This window comes from Pezoporus occidentalis, unplaced genomic scaffold, assembly GCF_034315485.1.
Source record: "Pezoporus occidentalis ecotype Australia unplaced genomic scaffold, CSIRO_AGI_Poc_V1 ctg104, whole genome shotgun sequence".
NCBI classification, from domain to species: domain Eukaryota; kingdom Metazoa; phylum Chordata; class Aves; order Psittaciformes; family Psittacidae; genus Pezoporus; species Pezoporus occidentalis.
In genome coordinates this window covers 1,588,538-1,616,339 of record NW_026912822.1, presented here as the reverse complement: position 1 = coordinate 1,616,339, position 27,802 = coordinate 1,588,538, and the positions used below count along the sequence as shown (strand labels likewise).

Here is a 27,802-nt window from a genome sequence, read left to right as displayed (position 1 = left end):
ACTGTGTATAAACACCCGATGGAAGAAGGGGGAGCTGGCCTCTTCTCAATGGGTCCATGGGTATTAGCGACAGGACAAGGGGCAATAAGATGAAACACTGGAAATTCCGCATGAACTTTTTTTGTTCTTTCTTTTTTCGTAACTGTGAGGGCAGTCAAAAACTGGAACAGATTGCTTGAGAGGTTGTGGAGTCTCCATCTGTGGAGATATCCAGAACCTGACTGAGCCCTGAGCAACTTTGCCTTGAGCAAGATACAGTAAATTTACAAAAGGTGAGGATGGGATGCTTGTGTCATGTTAGGTGCTGTGAATTACTGTCTCCTGCAAGGGCAGGAATTGCTGTTTCAAAATGGGTTCTTGATAGAGGCTCCAAAGGAAATTAGGCTCCAAGGCTTGCCTGTCCTCTTTGGATTTAAGGGCTTGTCTCATCGAACGGTGAGCTACCTGTGAAGGTACTTGCTCAATGTACGCTTAAGCTGCCATCCAGAGTAGCTGTTCTTCTGCTACCTTGCTACCTCTGGATGTTTTTTCTACTTTGCTGTTCTTGGAGGACATACAGTTAAGATATCTGTGTTTCACTGATCAACTGACAGACTAATTTTTCAAGATGTGGTGGGCTTCGAATGTGTGTGTCTTATCTACTTCATATGCTCTCATATCACATCATATCATCCATATATCATCAGTCATCAATGTCATCAACAGAGGTGTGCTGTCTCTTCTGATAAGTTATGCATTCTCATACCCTGTTTTCTTTAGCGACGTGTGCAGCTCTGGAGAGAGAGCTGAAGGGTTGTTCTCTTCAAATGGAAATGGTGGCATTGCCATTTGGTGCATACAGGCTGCTTGCTTGCTTCTCAAAGCAAATAGAAAACTGAGGGCATTCTACTCCACAGCCATACTACCTCTGCAACTGTGTGGTGGCCAGATAATGTAAGGAGAAACTCCAGTTGCTGGTGCAGTGGGTTCCATTAAAACCCTTGCTCACAACCTGAAGCAGCCTTCCTTGTGTAGCTGAGGGCAGTCAGCAGTGTATTCTTGTTTTGTTAGGTGGTGTATGTATGGGTTATGGTCATCTCGCTGTTTTGTGTGTATGTTTGCTTGCTTTCATAGCACAAGTTATTCAGGTTGCTCCCATTTGGGTAAGTGAATGTCTTATTACATCTGCTGCATCTGTCCATTGTGTCTTGTCTGACAGTCCCCTCTGTGATTCTGGATTAGAGCAGCAGCGAGGAGGCATTTCTATAAATGACCTCTGGATCTGAATGAATAGCCAGTGCAGTGACAGTGTTGATCTCCCTGTGGATATTGCCAGCATCTAGGTCAGACTGAGGAAGGGGGCAGGCTTCTCCCACCTGGATTTGAAGCTGTCTTGTTCTTTCCCTTCGGCTAACACCCATCTGACTTTCCTTTCTCTTCCCACAGGTTGATGCAGTGCGGGTGTATGTGAACAGCAGCTCTGAGAACCTCCAATATCCTGTCCTGTTTGTAGTTCGCCAACAGAAGGGAGTGCTGTCATGGCAGGTCCCACTAATTTTTCGAGGCCTGTAAGTACTGGAGTCTCTTCCTTGTAACACACTTGTCTGCCAGCTGTATCCCTCATCAGCCTTCCTCAAGTGCTACATCTTGCTGCTTGTGTAGACCACAGGGCTTGGTTGCAAAGTGTGATTGCTAATTGTCAGCTGAACACAGGAAGACTAGGATTTGGTAGGTAACCTCTTAGTTGGCAGCCTGCTTGGTTTCTCATATATGTCTGCTGGAGATCTGCCTGTATTGCTAGTCAGTGAATCCAACACACAGCACTGTTGTCACTTCCACAGTTGCTTACGGTATGTGCAAGCAGTTCTTGTGCTCAGGTTTGGAGCAAGCTCTCAGAAGAGCACCCTAACTGCTGTGTTACAGTGCGTTTGGGCAATAAGGGCTCTCCTCTGTTTCTCACCCCAGGTACATCTAAGATGAGTCTATTATGGCTGCTGGTGGTTGTTTTGGGAATATTTTCCTTGTGAAAGTGATGCTGATGTGTATCTTCAGCAATCTCAAAGCTCATCAGGCTGCAAGTACTGAGACGTTGCAAGCACCTTAGACCACCTGAGGTGGGAAGTTTCATCCTGCCACTGAAATGCTGGTGCCTGGCAGCAGATACCCTGCAGTCTTTTGCCTGATGGCTGTCCTGGGCTGCCATTGCTCTCTCTACCTCCAGCAAATGGCAGATGTGCTAGATCTGCAGATGGAGCAGGCAGCCTTGAGGGAAGTGAAATGTTGGGGATGGCTACTCCCTTATACAAACCACAAGATGCAACAGAGGTGGAGTTTGAGCTCTGAATAAAAGGCTCGATGATCTTGGTCTTTCAGATTAGTATTTCAGTTATGCAAGCAGGGGATTATGTCATTCTTGGAACTGCCAAGGAACTTTTTAACTGCTTTCTCTCTCTTTTTCCATCCAATTTCCCCTTCCTTCCTTCCCCTGGCTGTTGTAGCTATCAGAGGACCTACAATTACCAAGAAGTGAGTCGTACCCTCTGTCCTTCTGAGCCAACACCTGAGACAGGATCTGCTGACCAGATCATATTTGTGGACGTTGCTTCCATGGCACCGTTTAATATTGCGTATGAGCTACTAGTCACCAGGCTTGAGAACTTCCAACTTGAGTAAGCTGGGATGTGAGAACACAAATGTAATTTCTTCATGTATCTGTTCCATAGGGATTTGGTTAATCTGCTGTGACTCTTCCCTTTTTCCTTCCAAGAACAACAAAAGGAGATTATGTTTTATTTTGCTTAATCTAAAGGTATTTTTTTTGAGTTCCAGCTCTGAAAGTTTTAGACTTCAACATGCTGGCATTTCTTTTGTAGGACCAACAAAGCCTTTAACTTCACTGCCAGCCCATCTCAACCCCAGGTAAGGAGGTGTACTGTGTGTCTTACCACATCCAAATGGTTGATGCAGTCCTTTGTTAGAGATAGCAAAAACCTTACATGACTAGGTTATTTCTCTTAGGATGCAGGGAAACTTCCTTCCTCTTAAATTTTCTGTGGATATAGTGAAGAGGTAACAGTGCTTTAGCCCCTCTAGGGGCATGGTTGGGTCCTCTTGCAAAGCAGTTAAGTAAACCAAAAAACCATGACCAGAGCAAACGAGCAGTGTCTGTAGTTCAGGAAATTCCAGAAATGTACAGAAGGCCAGAGGCCATTGGACTGCTACACTTAATGGGAAAGGAGATGGTGTGCACCAGTATCTTGTTCCAGCCATTGCTGGTTCAATTGCCTAAGTGTGACTTGCCAAGACGCAGTCTTTACTGGAGAAAAATAAATACCTAAATAAATAAGCTAATGATACAGCAGAACTCAGACTGCTGTTCCTTGCTCATGGCAGCAAGGTGACTTGGGAGGTGCTAAACTAAATGCCTCATTATTACTTCAGAAGAGTGCACACATGTTCAGCACATCCAGCTGAGCAGCTCTGTTTAGAGCCCTGCAGATACTACAAGTCCTCTCTTGAATGAAACTGCTGTTGGCAGTAACTATAGTGATACAGGAGCTCTTAGAACTGGGGAAGTATGTAATTTACTCAGGCTGTCTGGTACCCCAGTTCTGTTTGTGCTATCACTGTTAGTAACACCACTTAATTTTAGGTTTCCTATTACCAGGCATTCCAGCTAATCTTTTTTGCTGTCAAATGTCTTAAGCTGGTTTGCAGTTACATGCAGTATTTTACATTATAGAAGCAATAGGGAATGGTGGTGACTCTTTATAAACCCTTGTTACTTAGGATCTTGTAATTTGAATGTTGAGTCTTTAGGATGTGGCCTGGAATTAACTTTGTGAGTTTGGTCTGTTATTTATCACAGTTAATAATATGAGATTGATGACTTTAATTACAGACCAGATGTTAGAGAGCAGAAGGTGCTTCTTCATTCCTATAGTGCTGAGGCTTTTGTATATCAAAGTATTAAGTAGTTTTCAGGGGGAAAAAAGGCAATTCAAAAACTATATGGGTGTTGGAATAGCCCTAAGACTGGAAAAAAACTGAAGGACAACTGAAGGAGTTGTTGTCTGGAACTCAGTTCATGCCTTAGGGCAGAAGGAGAAATTAGAAGTGATTGTATAGGTCAGGAGTATTGCCTGAATGTGTTTATACCACACACAGCCTATGAAGCAGAAAACTGTAGGTGTCAATGCCCCTTATGTTAATTCTGTACTCTGGTATAAGCGTGGCTTAAAAAGATGATGATAGAGAAATCCTCATGGGTGACTTCTTCAAGGACCTAAAACTTCCTAAGGGTAAACTCTGGGGTGAGGTGCCCATCAGCCCCTTGTGGAAACTGTGGCTGTGAGCCTGTGCAGCCGCATCTGGGCTTCAGGTAGGTTGATGGGAGCCCTTGTGACGAGCCTGCCTGCTGGCACAAAACACCCTCCTCCTTCAGCAGCAAGTTGGTGTAGGACATCAAACTTTTAATGGAAGAAGATGCAAATAACGCTGTTTCCTGGGACATCTTTTGCCCAGATCTGAAAAGACCCTTGCTAGGACAAGGAAGGGTATTTCCTGATGCTACAGACTGTCCTGTGGGCCTGCTGAAAGTATGGGAGCACAAACCTCACCATTCCTTGCCCCCAGAGGAAAAGTAGGAATATTGGCAGGTGTTAGCATCTCCCAGTTTTTTTTCAGAGATATAGCTGAATTATTTTTAAAGCTGAACTGATAAGAGAAAACCCCCATTACCCTTTGCCCTCAAACCCAAAAATCCTAAATCCTACAACTAATACCAGTTTATTTATGAAACACTTGACAGAGTTTCAAGCATTTGACCTAATATTTCTCCCAGTCTCTTTTTGAGGCAATTCATCTGAGAGAAACTCTTATGATATGTTCCTCATAAAGTACAGCTAGCAGTATGGAAACATCTGGAAATTGTTCATAGCAACATAAAATGGAGTAGGGTATAAAATGAAGTCACTTTAACTTCATCAGGTAGGAAAAAGCTTAAGGGGAGCCGAAGCTGTGCTGTATCTTGCATGTTCAAGGTGTGTGTGTCTAACAGCGTGCTGTGCAAGGGGGGGAGTTGTCTGTACGTATTTAATCCGCTCTTCTGTAGCATAAGGTCCTATTATTTGAAATCTGAATTTTTGTGAGAGGCCTTCACATCCAAGGCCAAAGCCCAGCTTTGGCTGTGCAGAGGTACCTTAGGGAGGCTATGAAGCTCCTGGCAAGGGGGATTTCTGGACCGTAACTCTCAGCGCTCTGCTTTCTCCTCAGTATTTTCTGTACAGATTTCCTCAGGATGTCGATTCAGTCATCATTAAAGTGGTGTCTGATGCCATCTATCCATGCTCCGTTGTCTCCGTCCAGGACATTGTGGTAAGCCTGAGCAGAGAAAAGTAAAGAGTTGCCTGCTGGAGCATTGTGTCCTGCTGTGAAGGGGGCTCTGCTCCAACAGAGGGAAAAGACCTGGTCTTTTCTAGGTCTTTTTCACTAGGGCTTTGCCCTAGTGTGGTGGTGGTGGTGAAGAGAGGTTCCCTGAAAGAGGAACAGAAACTGTGGGAAGGAGGCGAAGACAGGGCTGCTTATACCCAGATAATAATTGTAAACAGATGAACAAGCTGTTTGTCTCCAGCCTGTACACAGGGCATTTGTTATGTTCTCCTTGTAAGGTTTAATATCGTGCTGCACTGTGATATGGGTCTTTGTCTCTGTGGAGTGGTATTGGATGGAATGCTGGTGACTGAGGGAGGACAGTGCTGTTCCCTTGATGGAGCCTTCTCCTTGCTCAGGGCAGCATGGGGAGTTTCTGACTTCCAGACAGGTGTCTCCTGCTTTCCCATTCTATTTCCTCTCTATGCAGTTACTCATCCCTTTTTGTGGGAAGGGGAGATCAGCTGTTCCCTGCCGTAGAAGTTGGCTGTTGCTTGTAGCCGGGAATAGCCCCATATTTATCCTCCTTTCCCAGCTCCCTGAATGATGCAAGAGCCTGCACTGTGAAAGCAGCATGATGGTGACAGAGATGCATGGTGCTGCACAGAGGTGCAGCAGCCTTGGCTGCTGGCTCTGAAATCCTGGCAGTGACCTTTAATACCTGTGGTGAGGAGAGGAATGAGTAACATCAACTCCTGCCCACATCCTTGTGTTTGAATGGTAGAAGGGCAGGAGTGGAGACTGACAGGTGATTTTCAACCTACTAGATATTAAGAATAGTGGGAAAGAGTAAAATGAGGGCAAGCACTTGGCATATAGTACAGACTGCAAAGCATGACACAACCAGTGTACAGCTGAGCATATGCACTGCCCTGTGGGAATGATGAAGTGATCAATCTGGCTGAATGCTTCTAGGATTAAACTGCAGCCCTCTTGTGATAATGCCAAGATCAGTAAGTGCAGGCCACAACTGGTGACTTCAGAGCAGCTTTCCTCACTTCTGAATGGGTCCTGGTTGTTCTGTTCCCCTTGTTATCCTGAGCAGGGCCTTTTTTCTGCTGTTCTGCATTGTCTGCTCTCCTGCAGGCTTCCTGTGAAATTAGTTCAGATTCTGCCCCTGGTTTAACCCTTAGTTGTGTCTGTTTTAGTGCCCAGTATATGACCTGGATCATAATGTGGAGTTCAATGGTGTTTACCAGTCTATGACTAAGCAGGCAGCCATAACGGTGCAGGTAAGATGCTGATTTTTGTCCCAGTGCTGTTTTGGGTTATTTTTGGCTTTGGTTTTGTTTGTCTGTTTTACTGGCTTGTCCTATGCATTCCTAGCTTGCTTTTGATGCTGGTGTGCTGTGAGCTTTTGCTTTTTAGGTCGGCTGATCTAAGTGGAAGAAGTGATATTACCTTTTACTACAAAACCTTGCTTATGTTTGCTTAGGTAGGTGTGTTGTGCTTTAGGTACTGAGGTTCTAGATCAGAGTGGCTGCAGCCAGGTGCCTTCTGTTTGAACCTGGCTCTTCTACCACTGAGTGGTGGTAGTAGAGCCTTCGTAATAAGCAAAGCTTAGGTAAATGTATTAGTATTGGCTTGCTTGTACTGGGGCACTGCTGTACGGCATAGTGTTGAACTCAGTCAGCTTATTGTCAGCAAGGAGGAGAGGAACACCCCCAGAAGCCAAGCTCTGTGCAGAACAGGCAGATCTCTGGAAGGCTGCTGCCTGTCTAGTGACTAAAACCTGATTTCTGGCCTTTTGGAGCACTGCCTCTGCTTTGCATTGGAGGGAGAGGCTCCTTCACATCTTATGGAGTCTGTCCTCTTCTATCCTTCTGTGCAGAGAAAAGATTTTCCAGGTGAGCAGTTCTTCGTTGTATTCGTCATCAAGCCAGAGGATTATGCCTGTGGGGGTTCTGTGCCTTCTTCTGCTCATGGTAAGTTGTGCTAGGGGGTGGATTTGGTTGATGTTGGAGCAGCAGGAGTCCTTTGGAATCTTATTGTGGGAGGACACAGGTTGGTCTTATAGCTCTGTCTCTTCCACATACCTGTGAGGAAGAGTGAAGTATAAACTTGATATTGTTGGATAGGTTACAAGTCTTGACCAATACAGGAGGTGGCTGGCTGGTACAGTGCCTGGCTTACTAGGGTTATGCGCTTGTCAGAAGAGTCACTGGAGTCTTGGGAGATGGCCAGGGAGTGCTGTTTACAGCTTTTTGGAAAAGTTAGTCATTTTAGGATGATAATTTCACAGATATTTTTAAAGTCTCTCTGGTTGGGAAAGGCAGTAGAACAAATCAACAAATCTATTGCCTTTCCCAACCAGAAAACACTGTGTTCACTTCCTGTGCAGTGGTAAAAGCAAAGCCTTCACCACTGATGTGGTGGCTGTAGCTGGAGTGGGGACATTTGTATCCTCAAAGCCAGATGGCTTCCTCCTGTATGAGAAGCTAGACTGCAACCAATAAATATACTGGGCTCCCTCTACGGCCCCTTCCTTCTACCTATCTCCCAATTGCACCCTTAAAACAAGAGTTGGCACCTTCTGGGTGTCTTTGCTGGTAGTTTTAGGATCAGGTAGAGTTGTACTGGCAGGGTGTGCTGAGCCCTGCTGAAACAGAGCCAGGCACTAGTGTGGCAACCTGCACAGAAGTGATTTGCCAGCAGAGCTTTGGCCAAAAGAAAAATGGTGTCACAGTACCTGTAGTGGGAGAAAGAGCCCTTTGGGGACTAGTTGAATAGGAGATAAGATGCTCTTTGGATTCAGGCATTCAGACCTGAACAGTGTATGGAAGGGTCGAGGAGGGATTTCTCATCTGAAAACCAGGCTGTGGGTAGGGAGGAAGGGAAAGTAAAGGCTGTATGTTGATACGTCTGAGTAAGGTTTAGAGCAAAACCACACAGAGGTGATAGTGAAAAGCCAGATGCTGGTGTTTTTTGCAAGTGCAGAGAACCAAGATCAGAGCCAGGGATTTAATGTTTGGTTTTATATTTGCTGTACACTTTGCCTCTCACAGGGAACGTCAACCGTACCTGGAACCTGCAGCGGACAAAGAACCTTCAAGTGACAATTGTGCCCTCTGTTAAAAGTCAGTGCCTTTGGGCAGAGCAATGCAACTTTACTTGGCCCTTCTGTGTAGAAGGGTATGGCTGGGCTGGCAGCCCTCTGGTGGGATGGTGAAGAAAGCACTAGCAAAGGAGTCAAAACCCAGCTGCAGCCCTGATCCCTTCCAGGAGGTGCTGTGTGGCACAGGGTGGTCTCGTGGGCAGACCAGCTAGTGCTGGGGTGAAGAAATGGGGGGAGACCTTGCAACAGGTTCTGGCAATTCCTCTTGAGGAAAGCAGATGGGCTTTGGGGGGCTGTTTTGAGTTGGGTGTTGCCACCAGGTGGTGGTGGGAAGAGCAGGATGGGAGCTCTGGCTCTGTGAGGAGCTGTCTCTGCTCTGTGTTGACTGATAACGCTGTTTCTTTCCTCAGAGTCTGTTTATGTCCAGGCCATGTTCTTCAGCTTCCTGAGTTTCCTCTCCTTTTACCTGGGCTCAGTGGTTGTTGCTTTTGTGCACTACATCAGGTGAGCTGAGGGGTTATACAAGAGCAACCTTTCATCTCGGAGATGCCTCACCCTGCAGTACATTTGGGGCCAGTGGGGCAGCAAGCATCTGAACAGAGCAGTGAAAGAAGTCCATGACTACTCGGACCTACTGACCATGAGCCAGATGGGGATCATGGCAGTGTGATACAGTGTGCCAGAGCACTGTGGAGAAAAGGTACTTCACAGTGCTGGACTGAGTACTGCAATACGTGGCAGTGACTCAAATAGGGCCCTGGAGTCCTGAGAGTGCTAGTTTCCTTCCTGACCTGTGTCCGCTGCCCCAGACTTTGGTGCCTGGGCTTGTGGTGAGGAGAATATCTGTGTCTGAAGTGAACTTGGGCACAGGTACCATGACAGGTTGTTCTAGGGCGAAAAAAAAAAAGGGGGAGGAGGGGGAAATAAAATCTCTCCCACCATGCTGAGCAGTGTAGGATGGGATGGTCATGTAACTGGTTGTCCTGCTGGATAGTTGAGAGGGTAGAATCCCTTCTGTTGCTTTGGAAATGGGAGAGGTGGGTAGCAGGCAGTCATGGCTGAACCATGGCTGGTCCAGTGTTTTCCTTTTTTATTGCTTTTGTTTCTTTTATGGTTTATCTATATTGGGTTGGTTTGTTTTGTAGAGGTTGTACCATATTTACCTATTGGCGTCCTAGATATGGCTGGCAGGTGATGGGGTTTGTTGGCTATCTCATGAGTGCTGTGTGTTCCTTTTCAGGGTTCAGAGGAAGGCTTCAGCTGGGAGACTGTGTCCTGAGGATGGTAAGGTTTTTCTTTCCTCTGTGACAACTTTTAAATGAATAGCACAACAAGTACATTCTGTCCCTTCTAGCTTTTTCCCCTGTACACGTACCAAGTAGTTCCTGGTGCTAATAAAAGATGTTAGAGCTTCCTCTCTGCCCTTACAAGGGTGCCTGAAGCAGGCTCCCCTGAACCTGGTCCTGACCCCGTACCCCAAGGAGCTGGCTTTTAGAGGGGTAGATGAAGGGTAAACCTTGGCTAGATCTTGTTATCAACTAATGTTCTTGATGCCAGGTCTGTTCATTTCTAAGCAGGGCACTCTGAAGTAGCCAGCTCTTATGTTTTAAGATTTCATCTCCCTGCTTTAAGCATAGGGTCTCTAATTTTTTAAATTTAATTTAAATTTTAGTTTGTTTTTAACTGGAAAATATTTTAACAAGTGAATGAATGACTGATACAGTTTGGTTGTGCTGCTTGTGTATTTACTTGTGGTATTGGATTCAGTTTACTTTATCCTGCACCCACCTTTCAACGTGCTGCAGATTTCTGCTTTATACAAACATAGCTGCAGCTGAGAGGCTACCAGTGGAAGATGGAAATTTTCATGTGAGGAGGGGCACTGGGAGTTCCTGCATTTCGGAGCAGTGTTGGAGGCTGTTTAAATATTTAGTGCCTGCAGAGTAGTTCAAAGCACTGGTGGTGTTAAGGACATTGTCATTTGTACCCTTCTCCTGGAGAAAGGGAAGATGTTTTTTGGCAGCATCGAAAGGTTCTTGGTGTGTTCCCTTCTTTAATCCTCAGCTCCTTCAGTCTCTCTGGTCTGCATGCCACCAGATAAGCATATGATTATAACTGAGCTGTACTTAAAAGATCAGCAGTGGAGCTTCACTCTGACCTGGCATTGCTTGGATTAATGTTTCTGCTGAGGACCTGAGGATATATGGATTCTTCAGCCACTGAGATCCACATATTCATCCCTGTATGTGGAATGTGTGTAAAGGTTTTCTTCACAACCAAATGAGCAGGGGACTGTAAAAGATGTACTTAAAAATAGTCTAATTTTAAGTCATTTGGGATGGATCCTGCTGTGAGACAACAGTAGGTCTTAAGCCACTGGAAAAATGGGAAGGGCCTGTGTGTCGGGAGTTTGGGAAAGCCAAAGGGACCTGGCAGAGGCTGGAGGCTATGAAAGAGCTCCAGGGTGGTGACAAAGGATCACTGTCTAAGGCAAGGAGGCACAGCCTCAGCTGCCTGAGACCAGGAGCCTCAAGGAGTGCTGCTGGTGCTGGAGCTGAGGGTTCCTGTGCTGAAGGCAGCTCAGAAGCTGCTTTCCAAGCTGCCCTGGAGAGAGGTGCAAGTTAAATTCTGGTGGTTGGGAAGTCCCTCCAGAAGCTGCAGGGCACAAACTCTGTGCTCAGCACAGATCTGGAGGGTTCCAGGGCAGGGAAGAGTCCTGAACACCAGCCCTGTGACAGGACAGAGGAGCACAGTTCCTTCACAGCTCCTCCCAGAGGTATCTCTCCTGTGACCTGTCCTGTTCCTTGTACTCTGACACCTTCACATGCTTGGCACTGCACATCAGAGCCACGTCTCCTCTGGGGAGGAACCGTGTCCTACCCACATGCTGTTGCTTTCTCTATTGTGTCTCTGCAGGGTGTGTATCTGACTGATGCCTATAAAATGGTAACTAGCATCCCCCTGTCCTCCACATCACCAAGGGCATGCTGGCTTTCTCTCTTGTGTTTTTTTTCTTTTGTTTTGCTTTGTTGTTTTTTTTTTCTCTTCCCACCCACTGGAATTTCTCTTCCTCTAAAGTACCCCTGATCTTGTTACCTTCATTGCTCCCCTTTCCTTTCCCCTCTCCAACCAAGAACGTGTGGATGGAGGTGCTGAGCAATCTGTCTCTGCCCTTTGTTTTCAAATATCCTGTAACAACATATGCCCCTTTGCTCCTTATGCAAAGGGACATATGCAAAAGCTCCTTTGCACCCACCTTATGCCCAGCTTCTACGGTTAAATTTTATCTAAGCTCATGGCATGCCTCCCATTCCACATCATCACTACCTGGTAGAGGCAGTAGGTGGAGGAACCACACCTAGTGTGGTACATTTACTTTGCTGACTCACTTGCACACTGTGAGGTGGGACTGAAATTAGTGGCTGAGCTGGGTCCAGAGCAGCTGTTAGAGATGGGGCAGAGCACCACTTCCCCCTGGCATTCCTGCTTTGTCCAGATTTAAATCTTCCCTTGGTTACTTGGGAGAGAAGGTTGAGAGGTCACTTGAGAGGGCAAAGCCTGGTCTCAAATTAGGAGGGAGCATTCCTATGGGGTAGAACGGACAGGAGCAGGAATTGTGCATGGTGCCATGAACATGGGGTAATGCTTCTTTCAGCCTCTTCCTAGTGATCTGGATTTCCAAGTGACTTTAAAGCAACAGGAAAAACTGCCATGAGAGAGGGAGGGTTGCACAGTGGGTGATGAGTAGAAGGTGGATCTTGCTCCTGTGGCAACCTACAACGGCATCCTGCTAATCCCAGCTCAGGGCTGAAGGGGTGTCACATGGGGGACTGCAGTGTGCCAGAGCCTTCCTTCTGTTCTCAGTCCGTGCCATGTTGTCCACTTCTGATGCTCCTCAGGGCTGTTCACTGTCTGATCAGAGAGATGGGGCAGGAGGGTAGAGAAGCTGAAATGGAAACCAGCTCTCTACAGCCCAAGCAGTGCAGTCAATGTGTCGAAGGAAAGCAGTAATTTGAACTTGAATGGACAAATGCATGAGGTGGGGAAGGAGAAGAATTAGAAATTCAGAAGGGTGCTCTGAGTATTGGGAGACTTGCTCTAGAATTTGCTATGTCTTACAGCCCCATAATGGGATCCCTACAGGGAGCTGGAGGGAGGCCTGTACTTCTGTGAGTTGAACTGGCAGCCTGTGGGGAGGCTGAAAGAGATGGGTTTGCTTCTCATTGCAAAGCAGAGGTTTCCCTTTTGCACAGTATGCCCCTAGAGGGAGACTGCCACTTGTTTGGAGAAATTTCCCAAGCCCTCCAGCTCTTCAAGCTGTTCATATTCACCCCAAAGATATGATTCGAAGCATTGATGTGAAACTAATTGTCCCTTTTGGGTCTGCTTCCATGGCAGGATCTGGGATCATGACGCCTTCACAACCCATCACAGCCAGCACCCCTGAGGGAAGCAGCTATGGTGCTATTGGTACAGTATCTTCCAGAACTGAGAACATGGGGAGGGTTCTGTTTGGAGCAGAAGAAACTTTAAGGTGCTTTAAAGCCAGAAAGGAGTAAACCAGCAAACTGTTTTAGGAGCAGCTTGCAACTACTTGGGAAAACAAAAATAAATAGCAGCTTGGGAAGTTCAGGTTGCACTTTAGGGCAAAACATCTACATCAGAAAGGTGACACATCTCTGGAAGAGGTGCCCAGAGAGGTTCTGTTGCTGGAAACGTTCATCTCAGTCACCTGATAAGTGTTGGTGTGTGCTGCAAGGCAAGACAGAATCACAGCTTATTGTGATTTCATTAGAGGAGAAATAATGTCATTCTGTCCACAGATGAACTATTCCCTTGTAGCAGAGGAGGAAGAAAACCTCTCAATGGTCCTGTTGATCAGAGATGATAGGCAGTGCCTTCCTTTGCCAGAGTATTTCTCAGTCCTTAGCAGCAGTTTTCCCTCCTGTGGAGGGATTGGTATTGAGTAGCTCAGTGTTGTGGGCTTCTGAGCTTAATCCTTGAATTTGACAGCCTGGGGACCCGTGGTGCAGGTCCAAGGCAGCATGAGGCAGCTGCTCATATCGGTGTAATTTTTGGTCCTTGCTCAGGATGCATTTGTTCACTGTGGTATAAAGTCAGCCCTGATACTCCAGATGTCATCCAGTTATTAGACTGTGAAGGTGTGATATCTCTGAATGCTTGACAAAGAAACACAGAACTGATACTTCATGGGGTTTTGGAAAAATTCAGGAGGATTTAAGTCCTGGAATAGAGGGCTTCAGCACCATCCTGTCCCCCTTCCCCAGTTCCCAAGGAAACGCTTTAAAAGCATTTGGGAAATGAAGAAGAAACTTCTGTTCTGCTCATGTGAGGATGAGCAATGGGCTGGCTGGGAGCTTGGCAGCTTTCTTCTTGCTATGCACAGAGGGATTTAGCCTTTACCCTGCCGGTTTCCTTCTCCTCGCTCTGCTCCAGATGAGTCAAGCTCCAGTGGTGGACGACGGTTTTCTTCCCCAGAGGGCAGGCCGCGGGCTGGCTCTGACACAGACAGCTCTGTGGAGGAGGAGAGTGACTTTGACACCATGCCAGAGATTGAAAGTGATAAGAACATCATCCGCACTAAGGTACGGCTGGCACGTCAGTTGTGGCCGTGATGCTGGGCCATGGACACACCTGTGCCAGGACCAGCACTAGTCACTTCAGTTTCAGATTCTCTCTTTTAGGTGGATCTAATTTAATAAAGCTGAATGTGCTGCTTAGTGGGGTTTGTCAGAGTCTAGAAAGTTTTCATGCTGTACTGTGTTGCTGAAATGAGCAATTTAGTGTGGAAAATCAGAATGTATTGGGAACTATTGAGAAAGGAGGAAGAGGCACAGAGTGTCCCAGAAAGTCCAAGGAGGTGCAAGAACATAGGGAGAAAATAATATGCAATAGTGGGTCATTACTTGGTATGAGCAGTGTGGCTACAGTGGATATGCAGATGAGCTTTAAGCTAGCAGTTCTCAAAATGCCTTCTTTTGTCAACCCATGCTGCTCCATGTGGTCAGAGCCATTCCTGGAGGTCAGAGGGTTTTGCAGAACTCATTCCCCATAGGATCAACGGACACAATGAGCTTACTGTTTAAAAAATGGTCCAGATAACACCAAGCTGCATGTTGTCCCAATACTTCTGTAGTCTTTATTAGTTCTTTTCTGTTCTGTCTTTTGCTTCCCACTAACATTTTAGGTGTTCCTCTATCTGTCAGACCTGTCCAGGAAGGACCGAAGGATTGTCAGCAAAAAATACAAAATCTATTTCTGGTAAGAAGAAGACAAACTGATAAGGCCCAAGCTCTGGAACCAGTCTCTGGTTGTGAAGTCTGCCCACATGCCCTTCTGACCAACACTTTAGACATGATGGTATTCCTTGAACCACCCTGCTACACGTTCTGACCCTGTTCCAACCAGTAACTGCAGATCCACATACCTCAAATAAGGATATTTGTGGACCAGTGCACATGTGATCCTGGCAATGGATTCTCATTTGCATAATTGCTTTAAAGTGTGGTAACAACCAGTGTGCTGGAACATACTGGGGGAGGGGAGAAATTGGCTCTCAAACATGTGAGTTTGTGGTCCACATGCTGCTTTTTCTTGTGCCTTTAGCATTTGCCTCACGTTTGTTTAATCTCCTGCTTCAGAAGATCATAGCCAGAGGTATAAATCTTGCAGGGTCTGTGCCCTTAGGCATCAAAGTGTACACCTTCCTCTACAAGCACTGTGAGGATCTGTCCTGGGTGTGCACCAATTGTTTTGGTGTGTGTAGCTGCTGCTACTGTCTCTTCTCTGCAGGAACATCATCACCATTGCAGTGTTTTATGCCCTGCCAGTCATCCAACTTGTCATCACTTACCAGACGGTGAGTTGGGTTCTGTCTGTCCCCCTTGTTTGGATCCTCTTGTCCTTTAACTTGCTCTGTGGTTGCATGGTGTAAGTGTGGCAGTCACAGTGAAACCCGGGAATCCTGCTAGGCTGAGGAGCTTACCTTAGCTGCTCTCTCTGCTCTGTGTCAAGTGTAGCATGGCTTTCCAAGCTTGAGTTCTGCTAGTTTTGCTTGGGAAGTGGGAGTGTAGCTGGCTTTCCTGCTCATCTGATGTCTTCATTTTAAAGGCAGGAGGAATCTGCTGTTACATCTAAAAGACAACTGAAAGCAAGTAGGGTTTGCTATGATATGAGCGATTTCTTTTCTCCTCACCCTTGCTATCCTGCTGTTATTCAGGTATCTGCAAGCAGATCTATTTTAGTGGTGGGGTTGAGAGCACAAAATGTGTTTCCTCTGAAGTCCATTGTCAGGTTTGTGGCCTGTGGCAAGATCTTATCGTATGAAGACAGGCTGAGAAACTTGGGGCTGTTCAGCCTGGAGAAGATAAGCTGCCTGGAGACCTCAGAGCAGCTTCCAGTGTCTGAAGGGGGCTACAAGGGTTCTGGAGAGGGACTCTTCATCAGGGACTACAGCGATAGGACAAGGGGTGATGGGTTTAAACTAGAACAGGAAAAGTTCAGGTTAGATATAAGGAAGAAGTTGCTTACTGTGAGGGTGGTGAGGCACTGGCTGGCACAGGGTGCTGAGAGAAGTGATAAGTGCTCCATCCCTGGCAGTGTTCAAGGCCAGGTTGAACAGAGCCTTGGGTGACATGGTCTAGTGTGAAGTGTCCCTGCCCATGGCAGGGGGTTGGGACTGGATGATCTTAAGGTCCTTTCCAACGCTAACCATTCTATGATTCTATGAATCACAGAACAGTTTGGATTGGAAGGGACCTTCAAAGGTCATGTAGTCCAGCCCCTCTGTAATATTGTCCACCCACGAAAAGCTTCACTGCAGATGTAAGTACCCCACTGCACCAGTGTTAGAGCTAGGCTGTGTCCTGGTACACCTTGTGTTACATGCTGTGTTTGGATGAAGCAAACCCCACAGAACAAGGAGGATATGCTAATACTGGGTCTTGCACCTCCTCTTTGTCCAGGTAGTGAATGTGACAGGCAATCAGGACATCTGCTACTACAACTTTCTGTGTGCTCATCCCCTTGGGGTGCTGAGGTGAGTGAGCCCTGTGGTCACTGCATTATTGTCTTGTGCCTCCTGAGAGTTTGTGCTGAGCCCAGATCAGGATATTATCCTTGCCAGGTTCATAATAAGAGTATTTAGACCACTGAGAGTTTAGGGCTCTGAGCTTTCTCTTTTGCTCAGTAGTGGCTTTCTGTTGCAGTGAGACACATGCATCCAGGATCAGATGGCATGTGGGTTCTCCTATCAAACCTATGGCACAGCAGAGAGGTGCTCCCATGCTCTTCCGGACACTTTCATTTGTATCCAATGAGCAGCAAAGAAGTTCAGATGAGACCTTACCGTGCAGTGTTCCTCTGAACTAATGTGGGAGTGCAAAGACAGCTCAGAGTTGGGATCTTGCCCCAGTGCATTTAACACTCTCTCTGCAAGTGAACTACTCAACCTAAAGTTGCAATCCAGGGTGTAAAACTGGCAGGTGTTTGGTAGCTGCTGAGGTGGAGGATGGGAGGGGGGGAGCAAAATGGATTCAGCTTATCAGGGCTCAGAGTTTAGCTTCCTGCTGCTGTGCTGCCTTTGTCTTAAACCTTCTTTTTCCCTGCAGTGCCTTCAACAACATCCTCAGCAATGTGGGCCACATGCTGCTGGGCTTTCTGTTCCTCCTCATTGTGTTGCGCAGGGACATTCTCCACCGTCGCGCCATGGACATGAAAGATGTCTATACGCTGGTAGGAAGCACGGCTGCATGGAGCTGAGTGGAGGGAGAAAAGACAGAGAGAGCTTGCAAAGCAGAGTGATGCACAGTGGGTTTCCCTTTGCCTTCCTTGCTGGAGAATTCAATCCTCCTCTTTTTTCCAACGCTGGAAAAGGGTCTCAGTGGGATGCTTACATTCTTGCACACCCCAGTACTTGGCTGTTTACAGTATGTCCATACTGCCTTAGTGATCCAGCCTGGGCTTGCAAAGACAAGGAGATGAGTAGAGGTCTCTGTGCTGCACTGGTGACTGAAGGATGTGTGTAGGGTTTAGAAGGGGTGGAGTGGGGGAGAGTGGAAGCTTGCTTGACATCAGAACAGTGAGGGTACTTGCTATACAGCTCTGCTCTCTTCCAGGACTATGGGATCCCAAAGCATTTTGGTCTCTTCTATGCTATGGGCATTGCTCTGATGATGGAAGGGGTGCTCAGTGCCTGTTATCACGTCTGCCCTAATTACTCCAATTTCCAGTTTGGTAAGCTGAATTTCCTTCAAGCGTTTGAGCTGGAGGTAGGATTTAGCATGCTTTGTCTTCTGCCGAGTTGCTCATTTTTCACACCCCTCTACCTTTGCAAACTTCCTTGGAGACTGCCTGTTCCAGGGCTCAGTCAGGAGGCAGTGAGTCTTTGGCTTCGGATGCTGGGGACTAACACATTTCAGCCTCCTCTCCAGACCCTGGGACTCTGGTAGTGCACTGCTGGCAAGATCTCCCTTTTGCAGCTCAGTGTTTGAAGACGGTAAGCAAACAGCTTGAGTGGCAAAGTGCTCAAGCCTAGGAAGCGTCTGTTTGCCATCTCTGTGGAACATTTCCTCTGTGGGCTCCTTTGGCTTCCTGAGGAAGAGAAGACTGAGGCTGGTTTTTGTCTATGTGCATAAATACCCAATTAGAATGAAGATGTGTGAACCAGATTCTTCTTAGTAGTGCCCAGTGGCAGAACAAGAGGCAATGGCCACAGATTAAAACACAGGAAACTCCATCTGAACACAGGAAAATGTACTACTGGCAGTACCTGTTTTAACTGTTCCTGTTGTGCTCCCTCCATAGACACCTCTTTCATGTACATGATCGCAGGACTGTGCATGCTGAAGCTCTACCAGACTCGCCACCCAGACATCAATGCCAGTGCCTACTCTGCCTATGCCTCATTTGCTGTGGTGATCTGTCTGGCCGTCCTTGGAGTGGTATGGGTCATTCTTACCTACCTGCTTCTGTGGGAAGGAGATGATGTGCTTAAGTGGGCAAGTGACTGGGGAGAGCAGCAGAGTACGATACGGGCGTGTTAAGCAGCTGCTAGCATTTGAATTTCTGGTACACTGGGTTTTCCTTCTTCCTTCCCCTGGGCTTGCAGGGGGGGGAAGAGCAGAGCAGTTTTCTCTAGTTGGGCTCCTTTTTGGGCTTTGACCACCACATGCCTACCTTCTTAAGAGGAAAAATTTGTGCATCCAGTGTGTGTGTGTGTCCAGGCATGCAGCTGGTCTCCTGCATGGTGGCTCAACTTGGAGGAGGAGGCTGAGGCTGGCTGAGCTTCCAGGAGAAGCCCTACCAAATTGCTTGTGCCTCTTTCTGCCCTTTGGAAAACGTTGTGTTTTCTGGGCACAACTCCTGCAGTTGGCCTTCCTCTTTTTGGGGAAGTGCAGGGCTGCAATAACAGCCTGCGGGCTCCCAGGCAAGTTTCTGGCTTGGACCTGCTTGTAGAAGGCACTGGAGCAAAAGGAGTCACTAGAATTGCTCTTGTGCACCAGTAGTCACAGACAGGTCAGATTTGTACAGGGCTTTGCCCATTTGCTCGTAGCATTGCAATTACTGAGCTGGGCCTGCATGAATCCCCAACCTGTGCTTGGAGGTCTCTGCTTCCCTTCTTTTTAAGGACTTACTTCCATTCAGGTGCTCTGAAGCAGCAGCTAGATCCCAGTGGGCTGTCAGCCCCTTACTACCACACGTAAAGCAGAGTATCAATTGATTCTGCATAGGCCTCTGAATAGGAGACTGTCCAATAAGGCATGCAGGAGCACCTAGTGAACCTGAGACCTTCTAAGAATCTCTTGGTAGCTCTGGTAGATCTGTACATTCAGGTTCAAAACACTGGGGTTTTATTATGGGATTATTATCTTCTCTTGTGTGATACTTTTAAGCTGCTCAGTGGAGCTTGTAAGCTGCATGTTTCCCTTGCTTTGTTGATATAGAGGTGGCTTTTCTGCTTGATTCCCCCACCAAAGTTCAGGTGAGTGCTGTGCCCCAGGGGAGTGTGTGGTGAGAGCCTGATGGCAGACCTGAGTTTCTGGACTCCTTAATGTATAATGAAAAACTAAGGTTTTAATATAGCATTAACATGCATTTGTAATTCACTTCCAGATCTTAAAGTGAAAGTGTGGAGCAATTGCCTGCAGGGCAGTTTTGTGCCTTTTGGTCTACTGCAGTGCAGTTGTTAATGTTTGGTTCCCTGACAGCCTTTGTAGAAATCCAGCTCCTTTCCAGCTCAGCAGAAAAAACTTCCCTGGCCTGAGGGTCCCTCCATTTCTGCTCCCTGAACCAGCTGCTGTTTTTCACTGAAGGGGTGTTTAGAAAGAATGGTCTCCTCTCCAGAATACTGAGCTCCTCTTGCTTCTCTGAACTTTGTTTTGCATTTATAGATCTGTTTTCAGATTGGAAGGTTAGGGGTTTCTCTTCCACACTCAGTGAGGTTGTCTAATGCCCCACAATGATATAGGACAGGAAAGGATTAGGCTGCTGATAACTGAGCTCTTTGCTTTCAGGTGTTTGGGAAAAATGACATCTGGTTTTGGGTCATTTTCTCAATAATCCATGTTCTGGCCTCGCTGGCTCTCAGCACACAGATCTACTACATGGGTCGCTTCAAGATCGGTAAGTGCTATGATTGAACCAGCTTGCTCCCAGGTGTGCAGGTGCCTCCTGCCCTCAGCTGCATGAGTTGCCTATGCAGCATGTCTGTGAGCACAGTCTCATGTCCTGTGCTTGTATTCTGGGTTATCCTGTCCTCTTATCCATCTGATGCTCTTCTGGCATCTTCTGAAGTGCGCTGCTGCTGCTTCCCATACCCATGGGAGTCAGCAGGACCTGTTTGCACTGTGGGGGCAAAAGAGCTGGGCTCTGAGGGTGCCTGCCCTTCAGCTACAGCTCTCCCTAGCACTGTGCTCAGAGTAGTGAGCTACATAAAACCCTATCATGGGATGAGAGGGAAGAGGGTTTGGTGGGGAAGCTGGCTCTTGTGCTCTGCTTGCAAATGTATTTCTCCTTCCTTTTCTGCTCCTGTCTGCCTCAGATGGCTCTGAATCAGGTAACTGTCAGCAGCACTCATTTTTTCTCTGTTGAACTGATCGAGCAGGGGTGTAGCAGCCAGATATGCATGGATGTGTGTAGGGAGGCAGGCTCGTGTGCCACCTGGGGCGGGCTCTTGAGAAGCGAAGTCAGTTTGCCAGCAGCACTGCCAGTCCTGTTCCTTGGCAGGAAGGTGCTGATGCAGCACAGGAGAGCTCTGATCTTCGTGCAGGAGCCTTTTCAAGCTCCACATTTGTGGTTGGTGTGTGTGTATGCATGTCTATCAATCCCGCTGCTACTGATGGCTCTCCAGTGAAGCTCCTGCAGTGATTTTCAGAGCAGGAGTGTCTTGAGTCTGCTCTGGCCCTCTAGGACCCTCTCAGGGCTGTGGGATCTGTTCCTGATGTTTCCCTGCTCTGGCAGCTTGTTCCGTGGAAGGTGATTATTTTTCTCCCCCCCTTCCTGCACAAACATCTCTTCCAGAGATGAGATTGCAAAGCTTTACCTGTTGTTCTGGCCACATGCCATCCACATCCTGTGGAGGCTTCCCTTCTGCTCCCAAAGGGCAAGAAATGAATCTGCTGACACCTTGACCACCCACAGGCTGGGTTCTCTGTTGTCAGCTAGCTAGTGGGTGTCTGTGTCTTCCCCCATAGGCATTTCAGAGCTCACTCTGCTGGCTGTTCTGGCTTTTTATCCTCTTCTTTGACAGACTTGGGGATGTTTCGACGGGCAGTGATGGTGCTGTACACAGACTGTATCCAGCGGTGCAGTCGACCAATGTATATGGTAGGTGATTTGTCACCTTGGCACCTCTCTTAGCAATTGCTCATTTTCTAGGCAATGTGCAGAGGAAAGAGATGTGGCTGTTTGAGGGATGATGCTCCCTGCTTCCCCTCCTTGCTTTCCCCAAAATTCAAAGGGATGGCTATGAGGCTCTGTGCAGTGCAGCCTCTTTGGGGAGGGCAGTGACTATTTTGTTCAGTGGCTTAATCAATAGCTATTGCTATTTCTACAGCACCTCAGGGCAGACAGCAAGAAAAGGTAAGAAATGGTAGCTGCTAGCTTGTGTCCCACTGATGACTTTCTTCTTGGCACAGGGTGCTAATGAGGGCTTGAAGCCAAATGAAGCTTTATCCATGAGCATCCTGTTTATATGTTTTTCAATGAATGTACTCCCCTATCTCTGAATAAGTGTCAGCCCAAGTTTTGCAAGCAAACTTGGTACACTCAGGCATAAAGTAAGGCTGGCTGGACTGAAAGAGCTGCATCCTAGAGTCGTAGAATAGTTAGGGTTGGAAAGGACCTTAATGAAAGCAGCTGTAAGCATAAATGCACGCGCTCCACAGATCTAATATGTCTGCCTGCTGCAGTTCCAGGGCTTCCCTAGCTAATGATGAGATGGATGAAAACAGGCCCTGTGGCTATGTGCAGGATGGTATTGCAAAGCTTCCCTTGCTGCCTCTTTCAAGCACGTCCTCCCTCTGTGCAATAATTTTTCTGTGAAATGGAGGGAGGGAAGGAATCTTGCTAGAAAAATAGTGGAAACAGTCAAAGGCTTTGCAGAACCTCCTGGGGCTGATTCTTAAGTGCTAGGCTTGTGCTTCTTTAGATATTTAGTCTCCTTGCAATGCTTTCTTCAGATTTGCAAAGGCCAGAGCAGTTTCCATCTGGAAAAAGCTCCTGCAGCGCAAACTTCAGAGCCAGGTGCACATGTGTTTGCAGGAGCCAGATTCCAAATCCTCACATAATGATATCATGAATTCCTGAGGCAGAAACCTCTGTGCATTTCCTTCTGCTTTCATATGATCACCGGTGTCTTCTCTCCCAGGACAGGATGGTGCTGCTCATTGTTGGAAACCTGGTCAACTGGTCCTTGTAAGTAGTGGGGTGCTGGTGTCCTGTGTAAACGTGGGCAGCAGGATAGTGATATACAGGTGGCCTGAATTGGTGGGGAAACCTGTGCCAGTGCCTCACCACCCTCACAGTAAAGAACTTCTTCCTTATATCCAACCTGAACTTCCCGTTTCAGCTTGAACCCACTGCCCCTTGCCCTATCACTGCAGTCCCTGATGAAGAGTCCCTCTCCAGCATTCTCGTAGCCCCCTTCAGACACTGGAAGCTGCTTTGAGGTCTCCATACAGCTTCTCTTCTCCAGGCTGAACAGCCCCAATGTTCTCAGCCTATCACAGGATGCAGTACAGCACTACAGAGCTAGTGAGGCATCCCTGAGCATTTCAGCTGGTGGCTTGCATCTGGTTGAGCTTGTGTAGGGCTGTCTGGTACTATGCTGTACATGTGCTTTCTGTGTAGCTGGAAGGTGGCGCAGCCAAGGTGCAGGAGACTTGACAGACACTTGTGAGTCACAGTCACAGAGCCTGGCTCAGCAGTATCTGTGTGGATGGGAGGAGTTAGCTCTTGGATGAGACCTAAGATCATTATGAAAAGCTCTTGCTTTTCACTAAAAGGTGCTTCTCGGGGACATGCCTTCTGCTAAACCTACAGGTGTGGAGCCAGCTCCTATTGGGCAAGATGGGTTTGGCTGTGGGTTGGAAGCAACCCAGGGCCCTTGCCTGTCCTCTGGGGTCTCCGGTTGCTCTCAGGCATTGACCATGGCCAAGTTTGCTTGGCAGGGAGCAGAGGCAAACAGTGCAATTCCTGCAGGGAACTGGGAAGCTGTGGCAGTGTTGTTGTGCCTTGTGGTTGGTGGGCAGTGGGTGGCTGTCAGTTTGGGGATGTACCCTGTCCCCAGTGTAAAGGGCTGTCTAACATCCCTTCTTCCCTCTCTCTTAGTGCCATCTTTGGGCTGGTGTATAGGCCCAGAGACTTCGCCTCCTACATACTGGGGATCTTTATCTGTAACCTCTTGCTATATCTGGCTTTCTACATCATCATGAAGGTAAAGGGAGGCAGCTGTAGCTGTCCTGTCCCTGGGGCACCTGTCTCAAAGGGGAAAGGATGGGTATCTTTATCTGGCTGCAGTTTGTGTTCCTGTGGTGCTGCTGAGGGATGTGGATGGGTCTTTGTGGGGCTAAGGGTGCGACAAGGTGTTGGTGTTGGGGAGGGATGCTGTGTAGCCATCTTGGGGTGGCTGGGCTGTATTTCCCTGGGATGGGGCGCCCTTTGTAGCTGCAGCTGGTCCTGGCTGGCATGTCATTCCTGTGCATGCCTCCAGACGCTGGGAAGGGCTCAGGGCATGATGTTAGGCTACTTACCTATCTGCAGCTCCGCAGCTCTGAGAAGCTCCTGCCCGTCCCCATGTTCTGCATTGTGGCCACAGCAGTGGTGTGGGCAGCTGCCCTGTACTTCTTCTTCCAGACCCTCAGCAGCTGGGAGGTAAAGTTTCCCTTTCCCTGACCTCCTGTCCATCTCTGTCTCATCATTCTTCCTTCCTGTTGTTTGTTTTACACAAAAGATACTCTGGGGAAGAGTCTTGGGCTGCTCCTGGAGAGCTGAAAGGGTTCAACCCCTTCAGCAGACTGGGATGGGAGCGTGGGAAGCTGCGTGGGGACTGTGTAGCTTATGCTATGCGGAACCTCAGGTGTGGAGACCAGAGGGACACCCAGATGTGGGCGGTGGCCCCAGATTCATCTCCAGGTCTAAGTACGACGTTGCATTCCTGCCCTTCTCTTGCCACATGTCCAGCCAGCACTGTCCTTTTTCCTGGCTTCTGCATGGAGAGCTAAGACGGGGCGTTCTCCAGAGGGTCCAACATGGCCAGAAAGGTCCCTGTATGAGTGGCTATTGGATAGTGACCCCTTGTCTGCTCCCCTAGGAGACTCCAGCAGAGTCCCGGGAAAAGAACCGGCCGTGCATCCTGCTGGGCTTCTTCGATGACCATGATGTTTGGCACTTCCTCTCTGCAGCTGCCTTGTTCTTCTCCTTTCTGGTGAGTCCTGCTGGGCCTTCCACTCTGCTCTGTGGTCTCACTCTCTCCTCTTCCTTCATGTCCCTCTGTGTACATGGAGCTGTGGCTGCCTCAGGACCCCACAGAAGTGCTCAACTTCTCTGCTTGGCTCTGCCTCCTGACACCCTTCACAGTAGGATCAGGCTTTGTCAGTTGGCTTGTTGCTCCCTGTGCTTCCTGACATCAAATTCCCTCTGGGCTGTGGGTCGCACAGCTATTGTGGGGAAGCTAAGGGGCTGCTGGTGTGATCAACCCTCTCATAGGTTTGTGAGGACCTCCCAGGAAGGGACCCTACCCCCTTTGACCCAGGCAGTAGAGTCACTGGTGTGGAGCTCACCTCTCTCCTCAGCTTTCCATCACTTCCATAATTGTCTCCTATGCTCCTTTACTTGGAACCTCTTTTCAGGCCTGATGGTCTGTGCAGTGGCAAAGGTGGAGGCATCCCCTGTGATGGGGTCAGAGCATATTGTTTTGGGGAAGTAAAAAGGGGGACCTTAACCCTAGCTGCACAAGGTGCAAACTGTGAAGGAACTGCCTGGCCACTTGCAATGCCTGAGCTGTGGTCAAGCAGTTCCCACCCTGCTGCCTCCTGGATGGCTCTCCAGAGGCTAGGACCAGTTTACAAGCAGCATCCCTGTCATAGTTGAGGCATGATTACCTGCTCAGGTTCTGGCAGCACTGTAGGCAGAGCTACCTGTCAGCTGTGCTGCTGGAGTGACTTGCTAGGAGCATTACAGAAGCAAAATGAATCTGGCTTATCTCCATGGGTTGCAGTTGTGACACCTGTACATGCTGGAGATGTGGCCCAGGTGGAACCCCCCTGTGATGAGATGCTGTGAGGAGCTGGTCAGTCTCCCCAGCTGTGGGCTGGCCAGTGAGACCTGAAGCTGCCTCGTGCTTTCCTCCTCAGGTCCTGCTGACCCTGGATGATGACCTGGATGTGGTGCGCAGGGACAAGATCCCGGTGTTCTGAATGCTAGGGGATGGGGGCGCAGGGGCGTCCCAAACTGCTCAACCAAAGCCATTGGGCCATTGGCATCTGTGGGGAATGAGCCTGCTCCTGTGGCCAACAGCCCTGTGGGAGCAGGGGAGCCAGATCCCACAGCAAGCGTGAAGGTGCTGCAGTAACTGAGGTGGGACTGGGAGGGAAGATGCCATTTTCTCCTTTCTCAGCACATCCTCTGGGGCAGGCGTGACCCAGCGCTGAAGCCCGTGCACAGCCCTTTGGCTTGTAGGTGCAGCAGGTGCTGGAGCCAGTGAAGAGGGAGGAAACTGGAGGTGTGTTTGAGACCTTGGCTTCCCTTCCTCCCTGCTGATGTGCTCCGCTTCCTGTCTGGTGAGCGGGCTTGAGAAGTGCAGTGCAGGTCCTCCTGCATTGGCAGCTGGTGGCCTGTGCCCTGCAGGCTGCTGCCCTCTGATAGTTCCTTTGGCATCATGGGGAGAGTGTTCGGTTCCTGTCCTGCAGCTGCCAAGGAAGCAAAGGACTTCAAACTGAGGTGGCAGTGGGATGCTGCTCCTGTAGCTGGTGGGGAGCCATGGTAACAAACCACTGCAGTGTTGCAGGGAGATGATGGACTCGGGTTGCCCACCAGTGCTCTGCCAGAGGCAGAACCTCCCGCTTTGCTCCTGCAGCCCCTCTCTTACTTGTGTTGAACAGCATCAGTTCTCTCTGGTGACTTCCACGCAGGCACTTAGTGTGATGGTATCCTTCACAACACCAGAACTGCTGTCCTCAAGGGGCCCTAAGAAAGTGTGGCGAGGCTGCAGCCTTGTGCCCTGGGCAGCCTTGTGCCCTTGGTTCCTGCTGTGTGGGCTTGTTGAAGGAACAAGGTGGAAGGGAGAGGCCATCCAGCAGCCTCAGACTTTCTCCTTTCACAAGCTGGCTTTAGGTAAACTTGGCAAAGCAGGATCCCTTTTGGGCTGGGAATGTGGAGGAGGTTTTGGGGCAGTTGGGGTTGAGCTCTTTGGCTAAAGATCTGGACCAAACTTCCCTGCTCTCCAACTTTTCTGCATCTGGAATAAGTTTTTAAATGGCTTCTGCATTCTTCCTCAGTTCTTAGTTATTTAAAAAACAAGAATAAGGTGTGAATTATTTCAGGCCTTGCACTTAAAATGTGACCTGTTTTGCTAATTTTGAATTAAAAAAGTATTCTTTGAGGCCTGCTGTCCTTATTCTTGTCATTGTCTGAGCATTTTTCCTTTGGAGTATGTGCATGTACCTGGTGATGCAAAGGCTCCATTCCACTTGTGCTTACCGAAGCAGAAGGCGGTGGTAATTTTCTACTTGGAGAAGTCTGCATCTCCTGGTAAGGTTTTGCACCGGTTGGTGTTTATTTTACTTTTCCTAAGTTGGTGTTTGTCAAGACGGTCAATAAAATGAATGTTCCTGGTTCTCTGCTCTGCAGAATGAGCTGAATTCTTCTTGCTCCAGCTTTCAGCAGCAGCAGCGAGAGCACTCAGGGCAGAGGGGTACCAATGGTGTCACACAGCTGCTGTCATCCCTAGGACCCTCACAAAGCTGAACGTAGGTGCAGATGACCTGCTTGCCTTTGTGAGGCTAAATAGAGTAAAGAACAGACACTTGTTTCTCACTGAGGCCCCTTCAGCAGGGTGAGGAGAGGCTGGAGGAGGAATGACACAAGAGGCTGCTGGCTGTTAACCTTCCCAGAGATGGAGCTGTGTTTCAGGCAGGGCATGCCAGAACGAGCAGGTGGTGGTCCTTGTGTGCTGCCTTACATTACAGTGCTTTGGGCATGACGTGGGAGGTTTGCCATGTGGATGGAGTCGTGAATGATTCTTGTTGGAAATAGCAGCATATTTCTCAGGCTTGTTGTAAAGGACAAGCTTCTCTTCCTTAACAGCATTAACATGGGCTGCAGGGAAGGAGATGACGCTTGCTTTTGTCTGAGTAGCACCAGCAGAGGAGCATCAAGCTTAGGGTAGCCCACACTTTGCATTCAGCCACCCTGCAGCCTTGCCATATGTTCTTGGCTAGTCGGGCTTGCCCACAGCTTCTTTTCTTCCCAGAAAGTGTCTGCCAGCACTAGCAGGTTCAGCACCAGCTCCCAATAAGTGCTAAACCAAAGGGAAGCCTCCACTGGAGTCAAGGCTTGTCTTGCTCCTCTGGGAGCTGGAGGGAGATGTGTAGATCTCATCTAAGGTGGGAGCTTGACAAAGATGGGAGGCAATTCTGGGGTGATTAAAGGTGCTTGAAGTGAAGATACTGCCCTGCTGCTGCATGAGGCTCAGCAGTTACAGCATCTGCCTCCTGTAGGAGCTTCACTACCTTTTAATCCTGTAACTGCCTGGTTTCTCCGGTGTCCATACACCAGTCATATCTTGCAGCTGTAAAGTGCTCCAGAGCTCACTGAATG

The 27,802-nt window shown here is 48.3% G+C and overlaps 1 protein-coding gene across 9 annotated transcripts in view; it reads left to right on the top strand.

Moving 5' to 3' along the window:
• The window catches only part of SIDT1 (SID1 transmembrane family member 1), a 37,290-nt gene extending 10,705 nt beyond the window's left edge, over positions 1-26,585 (top strand). Inside the window, exons 2-26 of one of the 9 annotated variants that reach the window (XM_062618448.1) lie at positions 1,426-1,547; positions 2,478-2,648; positions 2,853-2,898; positions 5,254-5,355; positions 6,558-6,641; positions 7,241-7,334; positions 8,415-8,486; positions 8,875-8,968; positions 9,705-9,748; positions 12,863-12,934; positions 13,922-14,070; positions 14,673-14,746; positions 15,278-15,344; positions 16,450-16,523; positions 17,095-17,218; positions 17,602-17,719; positions 18,290-18,426; positions 19,999-20,107; positions 20,526-20,540; positions 21,234-21,310; positions 22,353-22,399; positions 23,315-23,420; positions 23,747-23,857; positions 24,297-24,410; positions 25,339-26,585. In XM_062618448.1, coding sequence (XP_062474432.1) covers positions 1,426-1,547; positions 2,478-2,648; positions 2,853-2,898; positions 5,254-5,355; positions 6,558-6,641; positions 7,241-7,334; positions 8,415-8,486; positions 8,875-8,968; positions 9,705-9,748; positions 12,863-12,934; positions 13,922-14,070; positions 14,673-14,746; positions 15,278-15,344; positions 16,450-16,523; positions 17,095-17,218; positions 17,602-17,719; positions 18,290-18,426; positions 19,999-20,107; positions 20,526-20,540; positions 21,234-21,310; positions 22,353-22,399; positions 23,315-23,420; positions 23,747-23,857; positions 24,297-24,410; positions 25,339-25,401 — 2,286 coding nt within the window. In that variant the 3' untranslated portion in view covers positions 25,402-26,585. Of the gene's footprint in view, positions 1-1,425; positions 1,548-2,477; positions 2,661-2,852; positions 2,899-5,253; positions 5,356-6,557; positions 6,642-7,240; positions 7,335-8,414; positions 8,487-8,874; positions 8,969-9,704; positions 9,749-12,862; positions 12,935-13,921; positions 14,071-14,672; positions 14,747-15,277; positions 15,345-16,449; positions 16,524-17,094; positions 17,219-17,601; positions 17,720-18,289; positions 18,427-19,998; positions 20,108-20,525; positions 20,541-21,177; positions 21,311-22,352; positions 22,400-23,314; positions 23,858-24,296; positions 24,411-25,338 lie in introns of those variants that run through there. The other 8 variants (XM_062618458.1, XM_062618467.1, XM_062618431.1 and 5 more) reach the window with 8 other exon arrangements.
• Positions 26,586-27,802: the final 1,217 nt, after the last annotated feature.